At 46.9% G+C, this 22,486-nt stretch overlaps 1 protein-coding gene across 1 annotated transcript; it reads right to left on the minus strand.

Annotated features, from left to right (window-relative positions):
* Positions 1 to 798: 798 nt before the first annotated feature.
* On the minus strand, positions 799 to 21,834 carry FAM234B (family with sequence similarity 234 member B). Its single transcript, XM_050910285.1, has 13 exons — positions 21,798 to 21,834; positions 15,274 to 15,666; positions 14,223 to 14,321; positions 11,380 to 11,568; positions 9,733 to 9,863; positions 8,900 to 9,047; positions 8,406 to 8,547; positions 7,599 to 7,742; positions 4,027 to 4,108; positions 3,640 to 3,795; positions 2,910 to 3,027; positions 1,520 to 1,746; positions 799 to 1,099 (listed from the first exon to the last, which is right to left on the minus strand). The coding sequence occupies exons 1-13, from the start codon at positions 21,832 to 21,834 to the stop codon at positions 1,094 to 1,096; spliced, it is 1,872 nt and encodes a 623-aa protein (XP_050766242.1). The 3' UTR covers positions 799 to 1,093.
* Positions 21,835 to 22,486: the final 652 nt, after the last annotated feature.

Here is a 22,486-nt window from a genome sequence, read left to right on the forward strand (position 1 = left end):
TGAGCAAATGTGCCCTGGGGGTAGTCTGTTCCTCCTGGAACTGCACACAGGGCTGGGCTGGCAAGGGAATGGTAACGCTGAGCCCAGAATAGGGGTAAAATGCACAAAAAAGCTTTCCAGTTCTGCCCCTGTCTAAGTCTCTAAACCCTGAAGCAGTGGTGTGAGAATCAGCTTTGCTGTGATTGGATCTAGTGTGATCTTTACAGTGCCAGTGGGGATCTGCTGTGAATCTATCCCAAAAGGGCTGTGATGCATTTGCAAAGTGGGACTCAGCCCATTGGACTGCAGTGCGATGTTACAGTGACACTTTGGGTTCATAAAAAGCTTAGGGATGGATAGAAATAAGGTGTGAACCTTTTGCTTCTACATCACCGACATGAACCTGTCCTGAACTTGGGACTGGGGAAAGAAAGATACAAGCACAAGGCCTGGCAAATGCCATGGGGATCATCTTTCTCTAGATCAGGTAATTCAGCCAGAGAGCTAGTTTGTTTGTGAGTTTGGGGACAGAATGGAGAAGAGGGCTGAGAGCACAGGAAAGGTTGTAGACAAGACTAGCCCTGCAGGAGCCAGACAGAGGCTTCTCTCCAAAAATATAAAGATTAAAGCAGGTGGTGTCCTTTAGCCACACCATTTGCCTTGAGTCATCATGGCCCACTCTAGGCCTAGAGCTTGTTTGACTGCCTGGGAATACTGTTTGGACATAAAAAGGAGTGTCCTAAATCTCATTCATAAATTAAACATACAAAAAATATACATATATTGTATAAATTGATACATATATATATAAAACCTGGTTTTATATATATATATATGTATATAAATTCTAAATTCACATTTCTGTGTTACCTGGAAGGAAGCATGCAAGAACGGCATATGGAGGGGGAGACGCTGAACAAGGTTCCTCTGGTACAGGAAAGGTCTGCCTAGGACAAACCTGCCTCCAGCAGCATTCCCCAGAGAGCTGAAGAAAGGGGAACTGCTTTTAGCCCCCATTCCCTCTACACAGCAGTTTTCCTGAAGATCCACAGAGCAGCTTCCTGTATTCCCCATACAGGCCACAGGTCCAACCAAAATCTGAGGAACCACCAGGCTAGAGCTGGAGAAGGAAAGGCAAACAAAAACTAAAGCCAAAACCTATTATCATCCGGTCTGGTAGAGAAAAGTGGTAATTCACAGGTCAGCAACTGAACCTGGGCACCACTGTATGGAGGACCCTTGTTTGCCCATGTCAAAACAAGTGATCTCTGTCCCACCTCTCTGTTCCCTCTGTGAGTCTCTCAGTCTGTTATGACCATCATTCCCGGTTCTTTCTAAGATCCCCCTCCTGCCAAAGTACAGCTGGGTCTCACAATCTGTCCAGCTTATGCCCAAAGGGGCAGCCAGTCATCTTGCAAACAGTCTCTTTGCATCCCACCAGTCTCTTTGCACCCCAAAGAGCACCTAACTGTGTCTGTAGGGAAGAGACCAGGTGTTTTCAAAGGCCTGGATTTCATTAGGGATTCCTGCACAATCTCACCTTCTGAGGAAAGTCAACAAATTTCAGCCGGGCAAGAAATCGCCTCACTTCTCCACGGCTGATTTTTGGAGTGGTGGTGTCCTTTAGCCACACCATTCGACCCTGACTCATCATGGCCCACTTCAAGCCCAGCTTGCTGACCGAGAGAAATCCTGGTTGTTTTTCAGAGGTTGCAGTTGTTGTCACAGTGATGTGAAATGCATCCTTCTGGAGATCGTTAATTCCAACTGGTCCATCAGAAAAGGGTGAGAAAATATTGGTGAGGAGTAAATGATTACATTTCTTCCAGAAGAAATCTTACAGTCTTTACTCAGTCAAAACATCCACTGGACTGAGGGTATATTCAGTTTGACTTTACAATTGCATGTACCTTAGTTAATCAGGGAAAATGATTTTAAGTTAAAAATTTTCCATGGAAATAAACTGAAATTTAGATCAGAAATGGAAGGGTTTGGTTCCAGGTGACGTTTTTGAGCTTGACATAGGAGATGCACATATTTCAATAATGCAGTTCACTTTCAGAGAGTTTTCCTTCCCACACCTGTTAGCAGCTATTGTTTTACCTCTATAGAAGGGGAAATTGGTAAAGCACGGGCAAGTCAGTTCACTCCAGGCACTGCAGAATGATCTGTACAGACCTCAGAAATCCCAGTTTCTAATAAACCCCTCTAAAAATTATACTCTATTTGTTTTTGACTGAGCTGTGGTTTTGGTACAAATCCAATTAGATGTATCACTATGTAGCAGCTTTTCTGTGCTTCCTGGCCTACTGGACTCAGTGCTGGATGAACTGATCTTTTATCCCACATCCTGCCATGCTCAACAGGCTGGCTGTTGGTTGAACTGCTTTAGAAAGAGCAAGGAAATCCAACAGGGACTGTACAATCTTGTATAGATGTTAAATCCAGATCTGCTTTTCCCTGAAAACACACGTTTAAGTATTTTGGATTCTCCCTTTCAAAAAGAAAGAGGAAGAAGCAGCACAGCTGCTATCCCAGAGAGCAGGAGAAGATGGCCAACAAAGGCAGAAGTGTATCTGAGGTGACAGAGAAAAGTTTCATAGTGATTCTTCATGCACCACCTTAAATCATAAATAGCTCCATGGAAAGCAAGGGAACTTCTCTGTTGTAAAACATGCATGAAATCAAACTCGGACCTTTCCTTGCTTAAACATGTGCAAGAAACTTGATGGGTCTTTTATTTGCAAAGTAGGGGTTGGACAGGACCTTCCTTCAAGAGGAAGATGAATCTTATTTCCCATCGCTGGCCTATGTGTGGTGGACCTCAGGTGCTACCTTTAAAGGCACAACTACACTCCATTGTTTCTCACAGCTACCTCTCCCTCCATATTTCTTTTAGCCTAGGTAGTTTCTCCTCCATTTGTACTCACCTGCTGAAGCAATGACTTTGTCTGTTGCATTGGTGAGGTCCAAAAGGACTGTAGGAAAAACAGGATGGAGGAGATAGAGGTGGTGCAGCCCTGGGCGCTCAGGTCTGGGACCAGGTTGCTGTTGGAACGAAGGACAGACAAAAACGTTACAGCTGGCTACCAAAGAGGAGTCTAGCTTTGCCAAAGAAATAAAGAAGTTTTCTGACACTGCGCTGTCTTTACATGGATCAGAGAATCAAAAACTCTATGGTTTTACAGAGATGAAATCCTGCAAAGTTTTTTTTCTAAAACAGAAGTTGCTCTACAACTTCTGTTTGGTAAGGCTGAGATCTGGCTCTGTCAAAGCCAACTTGACGGGCAAAGCTACAGTCTGGAAGTTTGAGTTTCCATGCTGACTTGCGTGCCTGCATGCAGAGAAGAAGCGCTCTGGGGCTGGGAACAAATCTGCAGGAAAAATATCTCAGTGTTGTGGAAAAAAATGAAATTCACGCAGAAAGTTTTGGTTTTGTGGACGTGAATTTTGTGTCAATAAAGCTTTCTGGCGAAGAATTTGCACACAAAACCTCCTGTGTTCAGGCTCAGAGAAGTCAGAGTGTCAAAGCAAGAGGAAAAGATGTCCCTGACAGCCTTCTTATATGGCAGGTTTAAAGTTCAATTACATTAGGAATAAAACACAGAGTCTGCATGCGCCTCAGAGAAACCTCAAAGTGAAGAAAGGATGCTTGCTCACCAAACTTTGTAACGCAGGCTGTGCTTCATCAGCCCAGAAGAGAAAAACAGACTTCTTGTCCAAAGTCATGACTGACAGTGCATCGAGTTGTTGTTTCTGCCACGGGAGTTCCTGGTTCCAAACAGGGAGGCCGGATTTGCCATCTATCACCACCACCTCAAGGCAGGGGAGAGATCTAGCATTAACGGGTGTCCAGGTGTGGGTGTACAGCCAGCCACCTTGCAGTGGCATGGCCTGTGCTGTTCCCTTTCATGCCTGTGGCCACACAGTGATGAGTGTCAGCCACAGAAATGGGAAGAGTGAGGAGCAGTGAATGATTGTCTCTTTCTACCCAGCCTCCCTCAACTCCTATGCTGCCACTGCCCTCCTTGCCTTCACTTGTTTTACCTTTTTGCTCCCATCGCCAGTCTGTGCTTGCAGCATGAAGTCCAGAGTTTGGTCAGCATTGAAGTAACCTGGTACAGGCTGGCTGCAAATTTGGAAAAAGAAACACTCAGCCCCATCGCAGAAAAACAGGGATTTCACATGGAGGCAGCACAGTTGCTTTCATCCTCCATTCTGGCTCTTAAAAAGGCAGGATTTGCCATGCTAAATAAGATCTTTTATCCACTCAGAACTGTTCTGACTGTCAGGAACCATTTGTTGCTGGATCAGAAAAGTGAAAAATGATCAAGCAGCCCATGGTGCTTGTTAGCCATTCTTCAGAGTCGTCTTGGGGGGGGGCATCCCTTGTTGGGCTGTGTAGACATCTGTCTATCACCCTGTGACATGACTCTGTATTATTCTTCCCTTAGCATGAGAACCTGTACAGTTTTCCTATGGTCATAAAAAATTACCCAGTCCTTTCAAAATCTGCATCAGCAGATTTGACCTCCTGCTGAAAGTGGATTTCCCAGGCTGCCTTAGCTGTGAGAAATGGCTCTTAATATACTCACCATTAATGTCAGCCCATGATTCTTTGTTTTCTTACTGCTGGTCGTTTTACAAGCCTTTTTATAACCTTCAGCAGTTTAAATGAAATCCCCTCTCATCCTCTCCTTTCTGGGTGACATAACACTATTACTTGAATATCTCTCATTATAACTGTTTTCTAACCATCTTGCTCGCCTTTGGCTTTCTGAGTCTTATCTCTGTCTTCCTTAAATTCACCACAGCCAGACACAAGGTTCTAAATAAGCACAAATGATTCCTCAAAATTCACAGAATCAGAGATTTTATGGCAAGGCAGGTTCATCAGAGTATGTCCTCCCTCCTCTTGTTTATGACAGATTGCTGTATTTCACCCAATTAACCAAGTATCAGTAGGCTGACCTTGACTAGATCTACCAGCCATGAGGCTTGCTACAGACATACAAAGATGAGATGAATTCATTACTTCTCATGACAGTCAGTTCTAATGATTAATCTCACCCAAAGAAACATGCCTGCATTTTCATTTTCTTGAACATGAATGGCTTTCGCTCCAAGGCACTTGTTCTTGCTATGGCAAGATTAAAATGCCTGTTAGCTCCTATTACTTACACACACTTATGAACTCACCTCTCGGGCTTCTCTTTGATCATATAAACCCAGTGACTTAAATCTTCCATGCTAAAGCATTTTTTCCAGCCCTTTTCTCCAATTTTTTCCAGCTTCCCCTTTAAAATGTGCATACCAGAATGGCTCCTGAACAGCAATGCCACAGTACAGCAGTGGCTTGACTATTTATACTTACCACATCAAACAATGTCATTTGCTTTGCAGACACCTTTGGCAACCAGAACCAATGCTTCCAAGGCAGTATCATGGGACACTCCTATAGCTTGAAAGCTTTCCAGTAGCAAAAGGAAGTAGTAGGTAGTTCTATCCTACGGGCACAAACTTAAAACCCCTCCTAAGGTGCTTCTTCTCATGTCCCTTATGGGTTACAGTCAGCGGCAGATCCCACAAACTGAATGCAGACAGACACATGTATTTTAGATGCTACCAATCAACTGAAAAATCCCCTGGGCCCTTTCTCAAATGAACCAGAAGACTAGTAATTATTCCTGCCCAACAGTAATCCCCACAGCAACCTGCTATTAATCCTCTCTCTTCTGAAACATCCATTTACAACACAATTTTCAACTGCTTACTCAATTTCATGGTCTCTGAACTTCGCCCTTGTTTTATGACTACTGATTCTCCTTTATGGTTTTCCAGGGATCTTATCAAAAGCTATCTGGAAATGCAGCACATCCGCAGCAGCCAGGTTGTTTTTGTTGGAGGCTGTTCCCAAAGGGCTGGACTCAGTCTGCCTGGCTGGAGTGGTGTGCTTGGGGCAGGTTTACGCAGGAAAAGTGGAGCTCTCAGGTGGCTCTGTAAGCTTTGTCTGATTAGGAACTGGGTTTTGGTCTGTTTGACTCTGTGGTGACACCCCTGGGTTGAATTTGTCCACCAGCCTGTGTTGCTTAAGCAGAACTTCTCTACGTCCTAAAAAAAACCCAAAACCCTCTTAAATAAATGCTTGTCCACAATATATTCAGTATACCAGATTTCATCTCTCTTAACTCCGAGAAAACAGGCAGTCCAGGACTTCAGCACAGTGGCCTTGAACAAGAATTGCTTTCATTATTTTTCAATGCCTATCTCGCAGCTTCTGTACACGTGTTGTACTCTGTTCCTCAGGAGGTTACAGAACCAGAAAAAACAGGGCTGGAGTGCAGCAACCTAGAATACTAGTTGCCCAGAGAGGTTGTGGAGTCTCCATCCTTGGAGATATTTAAAACCTGACAGCACACAGCCCTGAGCAACTTGCTCTTGCTGAGCCTGCTTGAGCAGGTAGGTTGGACTAGGCAATCTCCAGAGGTGCCTTCCAACCTCAACAATACTGTAATTCTGTGAATGGAACAGGTAAAGCAGTTTTCAATCCTTCTTGATTTGAACCCATAGAAATTTTCCAATTCATTAGTGGGTTCATTTAGAAATTTTTTGTGCATAACTGATTTTACAGCATCTATGAACTGGCTTTGCTTAGTCAGTACACACTTACCCTTTAAACTAGACTCCAGACACATCCAGAAGTCTGCAGACTCTGGGCTCAAAACACTTTTAGTCTATCTCCTTTCCCCATAGCATGATCAACTAGCCATAAGTCATTCCTAAAGCCATTGCTTATGTCACCCATCAGCTCTCAAGAATGTGGACATTATCTGAATATCAAACCTAGCTGAACACCAATTTTTTTTGCTTAATGAAGTTCCAATGCCTTCTTCCTATAGATGCTCTTGACAGTCAGGTAACACTGAGCTGAGAGCTGCTTTCTTTCCTCTAGATAGCAGAGGAAGCAATTTGTTTCCCACATAATTTCCCTCAACTGTGCCCAACTGCCCTTTGCAAATATTTAATACTGGGCAAGCTGAAATTGCTGGTTATTATCAACCCACAGGATCTGGCAAATTACTTAATTTCCATGTGTGAAATTGGAGGATGAGCAGTATTATTTTAAGGTTTACATTTAGTATAGATGGTGTGCTGACTGCCATCAGAGTGCTCATTTTCAACTTTGAAGGAACATTAAGATCTGTGGGCCATACTCAGACACCGTCTCTAAATACCTAACATCACTAATGCAACTGCTCCTCTCCACTGAGCTGGTAAGTGGCAGCCCTGGACAGCAGATGGGCTGAATCACACATGAGTAATTCCCTGAATTCCAGTGCCACAACATTCTCATGACATCAATGTTGGGTACCTGAATCAAGCCCCTTATATGTGATCACTCACAAGCACACAGCTCAGATTTCCAGCCTTCTGTTCCTTGCTCCCCCTGCCCTCCTCACTGGCTCAGCCATGCATCCGCATACCTCCAGTTCTTAGATTTCTCTGCAGACTTGGACAATTCTTCTCAATTGCTTTCTAAGGAGCACATGTGCTTACAAGTGAAAGGCAGGAAATGGTACAGGAAGAAACAGGATAGAAAAATGTTCCCAGTATGTAACCTGCTGATGTTCTGCAGTTCCAGGGTCCAGTGGGGCTCCAGGTCCTGTCCCCGCAGTAGGATCACACCCTCTTTGGTTGTGATGAGCAGGTTGCTGCAGTTAGTGTCAGGTGTCTTCATCATCTGCAGGAAGTCAACACCCCCACTGGGACAAATGGAAAGCAGAGAGGAGATTCTGAGGCTTGTATCTGCACATCTCAGCACTAGCTGCCTGTCCACGTGGCAATTCATCCTACCTAAGATTTGAACTATTCTTGGAGAACCCCATCTTTTCCCCAGTGATGGAGCTTAGCTTCCTTTGGGAGTTCCTCAGTTAAGTTGGCTAAAGTCAGGTGTGGGGTCTTCTGAACATCGAGTTACTATAAAAAGCATGGAGTTCAGGGGTTCACATTTGTTCCCTCCCTTCATTCCTATCCAGGCTGACCGTGACCACAATTTGGCAGTAAAGAAGAAGGAGGTGAGAAATCCAGGCCCACAATGCTGTACACAGACTGAGCTTCCCAAAGGGACTCAATGAGCTGGGAACACCTTTTTTTCTTCCTCCACGTATGCATAAGGGGGTGGAAGAAAGGAACAAGGAGCAGGAGAAGCAAAGGACTCCCTTTTATCATACTCCGCACTTCTTTTGCTAGGACAAGCAAAGTTTCCTCCTCCTGACAGGGAGGAAACAATGGGTTCCCCAGAGTACTGTTATCAACTGGACAATGAAAAGAAGGACAGTATTGAAGTAGAAGGGACCATCTCTAGGAGCACTAAGAGGTGCCTACCCTTCCCCTCCTCTCCCAGCAGAAGCAAGGCCATCTCCTACCTGTAAATGTCAATGAGCTCTGACAGGTTGACAGATCTGCGCTTTTCCCACTCCGGCTCCTCCTGCTGCGGCATTGCAGGAAAGCTGTCCCGGTTTCTGGCTTGGGTAAAGATATCCCTCAGGGCAACTGCTTGAACATTTCCTGCCAGGAAGAGTAAAGATGAAGAGTCCTGCCTGCAAAAGTTAACTCCCTAGTAGCATGGAGGGTCGTTGGGACCACTGCAGTTGTGGTAGAAGGCAAAGAAATACCCAGAGCTGGAACTTCCCTGGCATGATGTGCCTTTGGCAAACTCCAAGGTACTCCAGGCTAGCAGGTATTGGTGCTCCTGCACTTTTCCACACCATGGCAGTGAGACTTGTTCCCATGCCCTCTACTCCTAGCTTTTACAGCAGAAGGCATGGTAGAAATATCCCAGGGATGCTCTGGGCCATTTTATGTAAAATGAATGTTTTCTCAGTAAGGTGAAGTGCTGGAGAGGCAAGGTGCATCTTACCAAAACCAAACAGGATATAGATGGCTCCCCGGCTGGTGATGTGGACTTGGGGCCCAATCACTTTCCCTTCTCCATTGGTGTTGTACTTCACAGGCCCACCCAAAGCAGTCCCAGTCTTTCCTGACACCAAGATGAAAAACACATCAGGCTGCAAAGAGAGAGATGTAGAGATTTTTAGCAATGCTTTCATGCACTTGTGCTGTCAAGAATCTTCCCTGGTCCCCACAGCATGAAGCTCCATTGCTCTTTCACCCCACAGCAAGGTCTAGCTAGTGGTCTCTTTCTCTTTGCTCAGTCTGGCTTCCCGGGTGTCTTATATTCATGCTTTTCTCTTGACTGCAAATGCATCAAAGATGGAAGGGACTTCAAAAACCTGAACTCCTCTAACAACATTAATGCTAGAATTGTGGGGAGGGATAAGCATAGAGGAAATCTGCATCTGAATTAATCACACAAGTATTTCTTTCTTTTGGATAAGCTGAATGCTCCTTTCTCCAGAGATCTATCTCAATATGGCTCCCTACGCTGCTGCTAAACACTCACTTCAAACCAAGCCTTCACTGAACAGAAACAGATAATTCTCAAGTCTCAGCCAGGGGTAAATAATGACCCTTCTGTTCATTCCCAGCTGACAAGATATGCAGGTAGTGTCATTATTGCTTGATCTCACTGCTCTAACCTAGTGAAAGAAAAAGGGTGCTTTTCAGAGAAATCTAAGGGAATGAAAATTAGGGACTCTTGCAGCTCCTGTTACAGGCTTTCCACATCAGGCTCCCTGTTCTTCCTCTAAATAGTCAAGGTCCTTTCAAACCTTGAGCAGGGATATGCTATACCTGTGTCTCTTTGAGAGCCAGAACAACAATATCCCTAATCCCATCTCCATCTACATCTGGAAGAGTTGCAGCTGGTGCAGCCAGGATCCCACTTGAAAGGTGGATGGAGTTCAGTGTCCAGATGGTCTTGCCTGCGGGAAGAACAGGATGAAAGAGATCTGCAGCACTTGGGGAACCAGCGGGAATCCCCAGAGGGTTCCACAAAACCTTCTTGAAGGAGGGAGCAACAGAGGTTGTTTCCCCCATTCTCTGAGAAGGGGAAAGACAAGCATACAAACTGGGGCAAGCTGCAGTGGGAAGCAAAGTTCTTCCCCCAGCATTTCTTCAAATTGTCTTTGAGTCCCTCCTCAAGTCCTGCTGTGCTTCCTTCTTAGCATCTCTCTAGAAAGACCTGAGCCCGAAACAATTCCTGAAATAGGAGAGAATATTTGAGGTTCACTCTTGGAAGGAGAACCTAAATGAGAGTGCTGCTCTGCAGGACAGCAGTTGTTTTCCTCAGCCAGCAGTAAAGCCTGTAGGTAGATGCCAGGAAAGGGAACAGATGGGCAGTTCTGATATTCAAAGTGCAAATCTGTGTCTCAGTTAAATTCCCAGCAGCAAATAGCCACTCCAGCATGGCATGCTCACTCCACCTCAGGGTGAAAGCATGTTAGCAGACGTGATGTCAAATGGTTCAGCAGTCCAGCACGGACCCAGCTGGAAACTCAGTAAAACCTGATTTGCAAATTGGCAAATAAATACGCAAAAAGGGCAAAATGAAATTCAATGCTTTTACTTTTCCATGATTCTTTTGCCAACACTTCTGCTTTTTCAATCAGAGTTTACAAATGCTTTTCTGCTGCTGCTGCTGTGTAGGATACCATTTTCCCCTGCATGACAAAGGAAACCAAAGGCCAGATCTGCAAACACTCGTGCACATCAATAACACTACTACTGCTGGTAAAGGAGACAGCCTATGGTCCTGACCATGCAAACACTGTGCAAGTAATCTGGTCCCTAAAAGCATCTGAAAGGTAAGTGCCGCTGCTCATTGACTGGATCTGTCACTTAAACCCAAGGTTTCTTGTATGTCTCCATTCTCTGTTTTGATTCCAAAAACATCCCTATACCTACCTATGAATATTTCTGCCAGTGAATTAATGTGGTAGAACAAGCAGCAATCAGTGAATGGAGGTGCACATGATCAAGTGATTAAAAATGCAATATTCACTCACATCTAATCAATTCTTCTATGGGCCTAATTTCTCTGGAAGGTTTCCTGGCTGTAGCACATGTCCTTATATAACTACTGCAAGAACAGTGTTAAGCTTTTCAGTGCTGTTAGAGAGGTGCTGAGTTGTACTAACAGCTCAATGCTGATGAGAGCAGACCTTACATATCCTTTATGCCATGGGGATGCTACAGGATAAGATTAACACTTTGAAATGTTCTGAGACAGTAGGATGGAGATGCTGCCACAGAGCAGGAATGGTTTGGATTCTCTTAGCCTATGTAACTAGAAACTCATTAGTGTTTTGACTCCTTCCTGTGTGTCACTAGATAACAGCCAACATGAAGTGCCAGCACTGAATCATTCATGCTTATTAGTCCTTTAAAGAAAACAAAAAAGCAGTAGCATATTTCTAATATGCTGGTAGTTGACTCTACCTGTGGAGGCACTGAGAAGGCTGAGGAATTTTGATGCTCCTGTAACAAGGCAGACAGGCTCTGCAGCTGCCCCCAGTGACAGCCCTTTGCACTGCACACTCCGAGTCTCCTCTGGAAGCTGGATAGACCACAAGGTGCTGCCATTCATACCAGAAAGGGCCACCACAGTTACGGAGGGCTTGGAGACACCTGGAAGAGGCAGGAAAGAGAGAGTGAAATCCCTTGGCATCAGAGACTATGTCCATGCTGCCTTTGGTCTTTGCACTTGAGTTCCAGCTCTAGCTCCTAGAGCTGAGTGGCTCAAGCCAGCCACATCCACACTGCCTGAAAGCAAAGGTCAAATCCCACCCCATGGCTGAGTCTCTCTGCCCGCAGAGCCTAGCAGTGATCTCCAGACAACCTGGGCTGTCAGCCAACAGCACAGACAATCATTGAGGTTGGACCTGAGCTCACAGCAAGAAACGTGGGCAGCTGGGCACAGAGGAACCAAGATCCTGGGACAACCTGCTCAGTTGTGCTGACTTCCTGGTGTGAAATGTACTGCTGTCAAACCAGACTGATCCTTCTGATCCCCTCTACCTCAAGACAACGGCTAGCACCAAGGGGAAACCTTAAGTGACTCCCAAGACAGATGCCACCTCATGTGAAAGTCCTGGGTTGTTTGTAATTCTGGAGCAGCAGAAGGTGATTGGCAATCTGAGAGCTTTTTCCTTTGTTTTCCAAATGAGTTTTACTATTGTGAAAAACAGACTGAATGCAACCAGTTGGTGTAACTCAGGGGTCTTTTCCTAATTCACCAGTTAGCACAAAATAATTGTGAAAAAAAAGTGCTCTATGCTGTTTCAATTGACTGTTGGCTCTGTTTCCAAATGTGAGCAACTTTTATCTCAGCCTGCCCTCAGACGTAATTGTGGTTACTGTAATCTCCACCTGGTATGCTCATATCACCATTTAAGATGAACTCCCATACATTTCCAAATAACAGTCCAGTTGACTCCTATCTTACCTGCAAAACAACACGTGACCTGATTACACAAAGGGCATATCTGGGTCACTGGCTAAAAGCAAGTCTGAGCCCACTCTCTAAATCAAACTCACTCTCTTCTCAAACTGAAAATCATCTGGCTTATGCTAAGGGGTTGCCCCAGCCCACGTGCTCTTCATTGGGTTGGCAGGGACCAAGGACAACTAACTCCTGACTGCAGCTCACAGCTGTTGTGTGTGCAAACTGGAGAAACAGCTAACAATGTCATAGCTTACTCCATCAGGTACCTATCCCAAGATTATCTCTACTTGACACTGTGTGAATGCTCTGAGCACAAGCTACAGCAGGGCTGATGTTCAGCTATGTGGGTTTAGGATTGTGATGTGCTTACACCTGCTTTAGTGTCTGCTTTTTGTCTTCCAGCATAGCTATAGCCCAGGATGCGGCTAGGTATGACTAGTTCCATTCAGAGCATGCTGAGAACTGTACATATGCCTGTGATGAAAGATAAATACAATGCAATGGCAAAATACAGAACACAAGGACAACCTCTACAAACTGAATGCAGCCTTTACGTTAACAGTATCTCCCTCTCTCACTTTCTTTTTTAACTTACTCCACAGTTTTCTCGCTGCTCATAGGTTTCTTTCTATAGGACTTGCTGTGAAATACTGAAGGCCTTGCTTGGGCCATGGAGAAGCAGCATTTTCCCTATCCTCTAACTATATTTTTATTACGTTACTCTTTGAAGAGCCAAGGCATTTTGCTCCCACAAGAGTTCTCTTCAGGCTGTGCAATGTATGCTTGCTCCCTGAATACGCCTCTGAGACTGAACAGATTCACGTAATCTCAGGTGATGCCAGGCTGAGCAGACGCAGTACAGCAGGCAGCTGGGAACCTCCAGGACTTCAGAAGCCCAGTGCAACAGGATGCCACCGGACTTGTATAACAGCCCCTGTATAACAGTGGCCAGTATCAGCAGGCTGCTGCTACGTTACTTGAGGGGTGTGAGGGTTAACAGAGAAAGCAAAAGCAGCCAGGAGGAGGAAGCAGGGCGATACCTGCTAAACAGCCAGGCACAGTAGCTTCCCCAACATCAGCCAGTCTATTATCTGTGAATTAACAATGACTTGAAGCCTGGCAAGTATAGGGAGTGACCTGGAGAAAAAGGCAGGAAGGTGAGGATGTTTCCTGCAACACCGACCTACAGCTGCTCTAAAAAAATCCATAATGCTCCCTGTTGGCAAGCAACTGGCTAGTTCAGAAGAACCAGAGCGCTCCAACAGTCACCTCTGCCATCGCTGTTCCTGTCGCCAACTACCCTTGGTAATGACCAGGACACTGGACCACAGATCAGGGAAGAGTTGAGACTCTACCACTGAATCTCATTTGTGACCTTTGTCAAGCCGCTTCCCTTCTCTGTGCTTCCACCTCTATGCCTGTAAAATGGAGGTAGTCAGACTGAGCTCTTTTGTGAAGGGCTCTGAGAGATAAGGGGGGGGAAAAACCCACCTTATTTCCAATTGCTATTTATAGAGCAGTGCTTTCTGATCGTTTTATCTCTGCCCCCAAACCAAGTGTACACAAATACAGGAAAAAGAGATTGACTTGTCCCAAGATGAGATAAGGGGAAATAGATGACGTTGACCCAACAGGTATGGGAGCACAGGCTTGCAATGAAAATTATGAGCAGCACAACAAAGCACAGGCACAGTACACCAGCCATTTTAAGGAACTCTGAAAAGAGCAACGCAGTGGATTTGAAGTGGCAGGAACTCTTCCCGTGCCCAAGACAAACATACAAAGGTCCGTACTGACACGTACAGAAAGAGGAATGGAAAGGAGCTGCGGTGCTTACCCATGACACTAGCATTCATCAAGGCAGTGAAGACAATGAGGATGTCAGGGAGCCCATCACCGTTCACATCACACAGCTCCAGCGGGGATAACACACCACCTGCAACAGTCACAGAGAATCACCACACTTGTCAAAAAGGCCATCCAGCCCATTTTCCACACTGGGAGAGGAGGGCTGGCCCAGAAAAGAGACTCATGGACAGCCAAGCCTCACAGAGTCTGCTAGGGAACCACCAATGCCAGGCAGCTCACACCATGGCAAGATCTTTCATTGCATGGAAAGGCAGAAATGTAGCATCTGGGTCAGAGAAAGGAGAGGGAAAAATGGAGGAGCTAACAGAAAAAGATTTCTGCTTCCCACTTCACTTTCTGAGGTGATGTGGGAGCCACATATCTTATGCAAGGCTTAGATTTGGAAGCCAGGGGCAGAAAGCAAGGAGGGAGAGACATATCTAGACCTGGCAGAAATTATTTCACAAACCACTGTTACTTTATTGCAGAAGTCAGAATGGGAGATACTTTAGAAATGTTACCAGTGGCCCATATAGGATGACAAAAGATCCCGAATGTTGATTTATGGATTCAAGCAGGACAAGACAAAAGAAATAAGGTTAGTTAAGCCAGTTAGAAGACACAAAGACTTCTATCCCTCTCCTCCCGAACACACCCACACAATTCAGTATGGAGGTGCTGGTGAAACCCAGGATGTAGAGAGGGAGGCACTATGTTTTAAAGTGGGCTGGGCCATCTCCATCTGGAACAGAGTGCACCATCCGGACAAAAAGGCAGGATGGGAGAAGAGTCAAAATGTTTTTTGGTGTTGACAGAAACAAGATTTTGTGGCACTGTTATCTACTGATGCCAGATTTCACAGGCCTCAGCTTGAAGAGTGAGCAGGACACAGCCGCCTGTCTAGTACCTCGGAGCATCTGCAGTGGTGAGGAAGGGCCTCTGCTCCGACCTGGCTCTCCCAGATAGGTCTCTCCCACTGATACCCAGCCTGGGAGCTGCCACCTCCCCCACGCCAGATGCTGTTCCTGGGGCTTTCTCACCTGCTCCCTGACCTAGGTTGCGGTTCCAGGTGTTATGCAAGTCTCTAGGGGGACAGGGAATTAGAAATGCACACACCAACACAAGAATCATCGAGATCACCACAGTGAGCAAAAAGATCGCTGTGCGCAGGTATGGCATGAGGGAGGGAGCAGCCTTCTGCTCCAAACTCCCAGCCGTCTCTGCAGGATAACCCTCGGGTGCGCTTTCTGATGTGTGCTGCTTTGCCATCCCAACCTCCACATCAGAGTCAGGGTCCTGCACCTCCTCAGGGGGGCTCTTCCCGTTCTTGACCCCCCCATTCTTCTGGATGTTGAGTACCAGGTCATCTTCACTTTCATCACTGTCAGCCTGAGTGAGGGGATCGTATTCCCCGAGGTCTGGGCTCTTCTTTCCTGAGGAAAGAAATGGAGAGAGACAATAAAGCATGAGTTCCTTGCTTTTGCAGGATCTCAGTGGAGGAAAGGCTGCAGTGGAGAGTGATACAGAAAGGATGACAGCGCAGTCTGCATTTTGCATGGATCCAAGTAAGAGGTGTGAGAGAAAAGACAGGGTTTGTCCATGTTTCAGAGTAGCAGCTGCAGGAGAAAAGATGCCGACAGTTTATTTCCCCAAGATAAAGGTGTATATATATAATATCTATATACATATATATACACACACGTATGTATGTATATACAGATGGAATTCATGGCTGATTTAATTCTAATACTTTCCTGTTTGGTAATGAGACACACTGACATGAAGTCACGCTTAATGCTCTGAGTACCTAAACCGCAGCACTCTCTTGACTTCAGACTCTGAACTCCTTTAGCATTTGCCAGCCTCTAATCCTGACACAGCTCCTCTTCACTTGTAGTCTGTGTTCTCTGAGGGGGTCTCCCTCTGCAACTCATTTTTCCCCTCCTCCTCCTGCCTGGTCCAAGCAGCACTGCTGCCTTCTAGTGTGCCACATCTGCTGTCCTGCTTCATGAGGGATAGAAGGGATAAAGCACTGCGTACAGTTTCTCTGCAGTGCTGGTAAAAATGGGTATTGACTCCCTGAAGACGAGCGCAAAGTGATTTTGCCCTTTTGGGCCAGTAACATACTGGTGTTTGAAGGGATCACGGCGGCCCCTCTAAGACATGACCTTCTCTGTATGGCTCAGCACTGCGAGAGGGAGTGCTCCAGCCCCTGCAGTAGGAAACCACAGTGCTCCTGCTCTGTTCCTGCTCCCACCAGAGCCGACAGCTTGTGCTTGGCCTTGCCGAGATAGATAACTTAGTACTGATGCCTTCAGATGGTGGTACTAGAAAGTAGCTTAGCTTTAGGTGTCTCCCCCACAGATGCCTGCCACATGGACGACTTCTCCCCCAAGCCCTAGACAGCCGCAGGGAGTCTGACGAGGGCAGGTACAGAGCCTGGTCGTACATACTGGCGTAAGGCCAGGGCCATCTGTTTATGGGGGCAGGCAAGATCATGCAGACTCACTGCCCTGAGCTACGAGTGGAGGATCACGTCTCAGGGAGCTGCCCTGCGCCACCAGGCTGGGCATGGAGCCATGGCCACTGCTCCGACGACTGCAGGGTCTCAGTCTATTTCTCTCTCTCTCCTGTTCCAAGGTGGGACTTTGCTATCCCAGATATCTGCCTCATTTCCCTTTGCCTAAAGCTGACCCGAGACAGGAGCTAACTTGTGCCTGAAGATGCCTGAGGTGATACATGCAAGGCATAAATAATAAGCAAAAATACGCAAGCTGTAACCACGCGCAGACACTAAGATGATGGGAAGGCTTTACAGAGCGGAAATTTAAGGGCTTTCATGATTATTCTTCCTGCATAAGATAATATGCCTTACTTCTGGTTTTCCTGTTAAAGGCAGACTCACAGTTACAGACGTACTGTAGTATCTAGTTAGTGCAACACACCTATTTTGCATCATCTAGAATCTATTTTGCAGCACATGCATCTAATTTCTTTCTCATTTCTCACCCTATGAAAGGACCTTCACTTCCCCTTCCTGTACCACTTACAAATGGTACTCAGTGTCAATTTTAGGATTTAAGAAAAACTGTCAATCCCACTAAAGGCCAAATGCCCCACACTAAGCGGAGCAGCCAGGACAACCCACTCACACTAAACAGAGGGAAATAAAGATATCCAACAAGATCACTTATCTAAATCAGACCCTTCTTTTTCGAACTATGGACTTCTACAAAACACTCATGTCAAAACAATCTGGTGCACATACACACCCCAAAAAGCTGTTCCTTGTCGAGGTAGAGCATCCAGCTAAAAGATACTACATTCCTATGGGATGGTCCAGTGTATCCCTGTAAGACACTGCATTGTTTCACATAGATCTGCCCTAAACATGCGTTCAAAGTGTAGGCTTTTCAGGAAGTCTTGATAACCTTGGCTCCATTCTGTGAGCAGCACAGAAGGCCACCGACCTTGGTGGCACACAGCTCTCTGCTCAGAGATTGCACAGACAGGGCAGTGTGAATTTCCCAGATGTCTATGCAGTAGGTTGTGCTGACAAGTTGCTGAAAGAGTACTCAGCAAAAACAAGAAATTCCAGAGAGGATTCGCTGGCAGGATATTTGCAGCTTCTCACTACAGATCCAGATGTGCCAGTTCAAGCCAGGTCAGAGTGGTATGAAATGGAAATGCTGCTGGCCCAAGAGTAAATGGTATTTAGCCTGGGAAGTCAAAGTCGGACAGTTATGTTAACCAGACTGCTCCCGGTTTTGGAAACTGGTGTGCTTTGAGTAAAACAACTCAACAGCATACTTACACTTCAGATATACTGTGATTTGTTTAATTATTCATATTCCAGACAGTCAACTCAGAAGACTGAAACCTGCTGTTCATCCTTGGGGCAACTAAAAGCATTGATAGGAATAAGCTTTACCTGGAACAGTTTTGTTCTGGATCTCTAGGACACAGAAAGGACCTTGAAACTATGGCTCACCCACTCCTTGAACTGGCAGGGATTGATAAGCTGGCAATATTGACAGTGGTGTCAACCACAGACGATCTGTAACAGGAACACCTTTCCTGCTGAGAACCACTGATCAGAGGCTAGAAAACAGCTACTACACAGTAACGACTTACAGCTTTTGGTGATCTACATAGGAAAGGATCTATTGCATTATAGGAGAGCTGCTCAGTCTTATTTCATGTCTAAGCCTGACCAGGAAGCAGAAACTGGCATTTCTTCTCCCTATCTTTCCTCAAAAGGTTAGTTGGCACTCTCACAAGGCACACCCACTCAGTAAGGTCAGGCATAAAATGCCCTGCTGATTGTTTTTTTAAGCCAAAAGGAGGGAAGACACTGCCCTTTAACAGCGGCTGTTGGAGTACTCACCTAGCACGTGGGAAACCCAATTGCATATCTAATCTCAGAGGATTCAAACACTCATCTCCCACTGTTTGGGGACAGCCCTAACAATGGATCTGTAGGTGTTTTGGGAATGCATCTGGAGGGCTGGTGAGGACGTGCTCAGCCCAGCCTCCCGAGGCTGTTCTGCGGTGCAGAGAATACGTAACTCATGATTCACCTGGCTAGAGAGAGAGCAGAAGGAACATGACTCTTCACCTGAGTTTTAGGTCACTTGCTGTGGGAAGGAGGGATACCACACCTGGCTTCCACTAATCACTCCCAAATGATTTTTCAACAGAGAAGCATAAAGAGAAAGACATAAACAGCAGTAAAGAATGTGTGAAAACAAGGGCAGTCTCACACCATTTAGAGAATTATGATTTATTGAGAAGTGCTCCGAAAGTCAAGTTCTTTCCTTTCTGGTCAACAACAAGGCTCAGGCTGGGGGAAGACAGTTTGTCCATCAGAAGAAAGCTAAAACTGCCTCTGTTGCAAGTGATCAGCTGTCACAAAATCCAATACTCCCATGCAGTTTTCAGCTTTCCATCGTGGAAGTAGAAATGCTAAGACCTGAGTTGGCCTCTTGGTCAAACTCTCACCCTATCTCCTGAAACGATAACAACTGCATAACTTTCATGATAAATTAGTCCCCGCACTAAACAAAACAGACTCCAGACCCACCTTGAGCACTTCTGTGGCCTTGTGTATGCAACAGATCTGTATAACTCACATCTTGTTATCCATCTTTTGCATAGCATCTCTAAGTGTATATAAACCTTGCATCCACTTTACAGGGATGGAGTTCATATCAGCAAAGTCAGTTTCCCTGCTGCTCTGTGTTCTCTCCTACAGGTATAGTAAATAAACTGCTTCTGTTCTGACCTGCTCTAAATTGTATTCTGTTTTTTCCACAGCACCAGTGATAAAACAGAGGTTCCTAGTCAGTGGCCTGTGGTTACAATCAATCTGAGGAACTGTTGCTCGTGGTCTGTGGCTAAGTTACTGGTCATGTTGCCCTGGATTTTTTTTTTGCAGCCACTAGAAGAAAAAGTAAACACTGAAGAGGGAGGTTTTCAAAGGCAGGAGAGAGAGAAAATACTCCAAACTTATCGACTTTCAAGGTCAGTTGGACTCTAAACTGCACTTTATGACTTTGAAAATCCCCTGTGCGTTTGCCTAATAGTATTTTTTGCACAGGCAGCTCTTGCAACTATTGCACTAGAAGAATGTGACCTCTCAAAGAAGAAAAGATGAATTGTGATCATGATTTGGAAAGGAGGCATCTGTGAGGCGATCTGTGTTGGAATTAGCTCCCACTCATAATGAAATACTCATTTCTAGTGCTGATGGCTTGAAAGATATTAATTGCAATCTTTTTTCTGTTTTTGACTTACTGGAAAGGCTTTTCTTTGCACTCACTTTGGAGTGAAAAGAGTAGATCTTGGACTTTAGACAAGTACGCTTTCCAGTGCGTTACTCTAATGATGACATACTGGTTCCAGTATCCTTTGTACTCGCTTCACGTTTTGTTTATTTGTCTTTTTTTTCCCAGCTGGCAGTTGGCAGGCACTAGGCACTGGGCACGGCAGACATATCTCTAAGCCCATGGGGAGATAAGTTGCCATATATTGATGTAATTAATTTAATGAGATGCAGCAGGAAAAAACAGCTATAGCAATAGGCTTTCTGCTTTCTCATTGCTGTTGAAAGCTGCATTTTTCAAGAGTTAACCACACAAACAACGTACGATACATGCAATTTAACCTAAGGACTGATGCAAGAACTGTTTTCTTAACTGCAGTTGCAAGGCCTGTGCTCTTTTCCAAATCAGTGCCTCCCAACAGCAGATATCAAACAGATCACGCTGGTACCAGAGGTCCTGGAAGAGATCTGTACTTGTTATTGTACAGTTCCCCAGTGGTCACACCTAATACACACACTTATACCCACCAGTTCGCACTTTTCCTGTATAAACTTCATGTCAAATATATTCCTTCCCATTTAGACAAACCAATATATATAACCAGGAGGAAACTAATTTGCAAAGAAAACTTCTTTGAATGAAATCTAACAGGCACTACAAAAACTAAGAAATAATGACTACCTGGTATGGGTTATTAAAAGCTGGGGGGAAGGGCCCTGAAGACATTACTGTGATCTTCATGGACCGATGGAGGAGGAAAGTATGACCTGCCCACTGAGTGCTGCTTCACAGACTGGGGCAGTGCAGGACCATAATTGTGTGTGGTGCCAGGGAGGAGCCCTCCCCCAGCAGCACACAGCTGGGCCCTGTCTCTGCCCCATGGCTTTCCAGAAAGCAAGACATGGTCAGGAGAGGCAACGAGGCACTTTCCCATTGGGTTAACGCAGCCAGGTGCATTGGCACCGTCTCCAGTCCATCCAGCAGCAACTAGCAGGCTCTCAAGATCTGGTTTCACACTGTATTTTCATTCCCTTTTAATCTCGTTGCTGAAGAGAATGGTTGTTGGACTGCTGCTCGCTGCCTTATCTTTGAAAGATCTGGTTCCCCGACACAATAGTCCCTTATGCTTGAATATCCTTTCATCTCGCTGAAGATTTCTGGCTGGAAGGTATACAGAGGTGGTAGGCAGACTTTAAACATTTACCTGGGTAATTGATGTGGCACTTACCAAACTCCTGGCCTGGCTTTTGAGGGTAAAACCCGGCAGGAGTGGATCAGAGAGAGACTAACGCTTTCTCGCGGTGGTGGCGGCTGTCGTAAGCCCTGTGCCCGCTTCTGCACGGCCTGCGGGACCCGGCGCCTCCTTCCGCGCAGTCCCGGCGCCGCTCCTCACAGGGCCGCGGCCAGGCCCAGGCCCCCCGCCGCCACACACGACGCCCCCGGAGCCCCGAGGCGCTGCCCTGTCCCCTGCAGCCCTCCCTCCGCCACGGGACCCAGGCAGAGGCCGCCGGCGGCCCCGCACCGCCTGCACCCCCAGGGCAGCCGGGCCTGCCCCTTCGCTCCAGCGCCTGGCCTCACCCCACATCGCCACATCACCATGGCAACGCACCCCACCGCCCCCAGGCAGCGGCAACCGCGCCTCCCCGCCGCCGGGCGCAGACTCGGACGTGCCTGCCCCGGCCCGGCTCGGCGCGGCGCTGCCCGGTGCTCCCTCCCTCCCGCGGGTGCAGACCCCTTACCCGGCAGCTTCAGCGCCCGGGACAGTACCGTAGCCATGCTGGAGAGGCACAGTGCGCATGCGCGCCACCCTTCCCTCCCCCTCCGCGCCTTCCCGCGGCCTGCTGGGAATTGTGGTTCTGCGGCGTGGGAGGCCCGGGGGCCGCGTCGCTCCTCGCCCGCGCGGCCTCGCTCTGCTGGGCCAGAGGGAGAGGGGTGGCGGGGGGCAGCCCCGGGGGTCCCTGCCACGGGGAGCTGCGGGTGAGGGCCGCTCGGTGGGCAGCCGGGGGGTGGGAGGGCCGCAGGCCGGCGGGCCCTGAGGGCGTCTCGCCATGGGGCTGTTCCCTGCCGGGAGCCGGCAGGCCTCCGGGTGGGATGGCACCGGGGCTCTCACCGGGGAGGTGGCGCTCTCCCGCAAAGACGGCTGCCCGCCTGGCATAAACTTGGGATTCCCACCGAAACCGAAGCTCTTCACTGGTTCCGTCGCCCTTCGTTTCCTCCCTGTTGTTTTACAGGGGCAGAGACCCCCAGGGCAGTGGGGGCCCGTGGCAGCGAGCTGCAACCGAGGACAGCCCAGATTTCTGCAGCCTGCACGACTGTGGTGGGCACAGACACGTGGAAAAATACGCTGCTTGTCCTAAGCGGTTTACACAGAAAGTGCCAGTCGTTTAAGTTGTTCTTGGTACAAATATATGCCTTCTTTCTTGGGAAG

This window comes from Gymnogyps californianus, chromosome 1 (genome assembly GCF_018139145.2).
Source record: "Gymnogyps californianus isolate 813 chromosome 1, ASM1813914v2, whole genome shotgun sequence".
Classification (NCBI taxonomy): domain Eukaryota; kingdom Metazoa; phylum Chordata; class Aves; order Accipitriformes; family Cathartidae; genus Gymnogyps; species Gymnogyps californianus.

Excerpts from the sequence above, each read along its gene's own strand:
- FAM234B (XM_050910285.1), bottom strand. The coding sequence starts at position 21,834 with ATGGCTACGGTACTGTCCCGGGCGCTGAAGCTGCCGG. Across the intron at positions 15,667-21,797 it reads CCGGGCGCTGAAGCTGCCGG|GAAAGAAGAGCCCAGACCTC; the intron begins GTAAGGGGTCTG and ends TTCTTTCCTCAG. Across the intron at positions 11,569-14,222 it reads GATGAATGCTAGTGTCATGG|GTGTCTCCAAGCCCTCCGTA; the intron begins GTAAGCACCGCA and ends TGCCTCTTCCAG.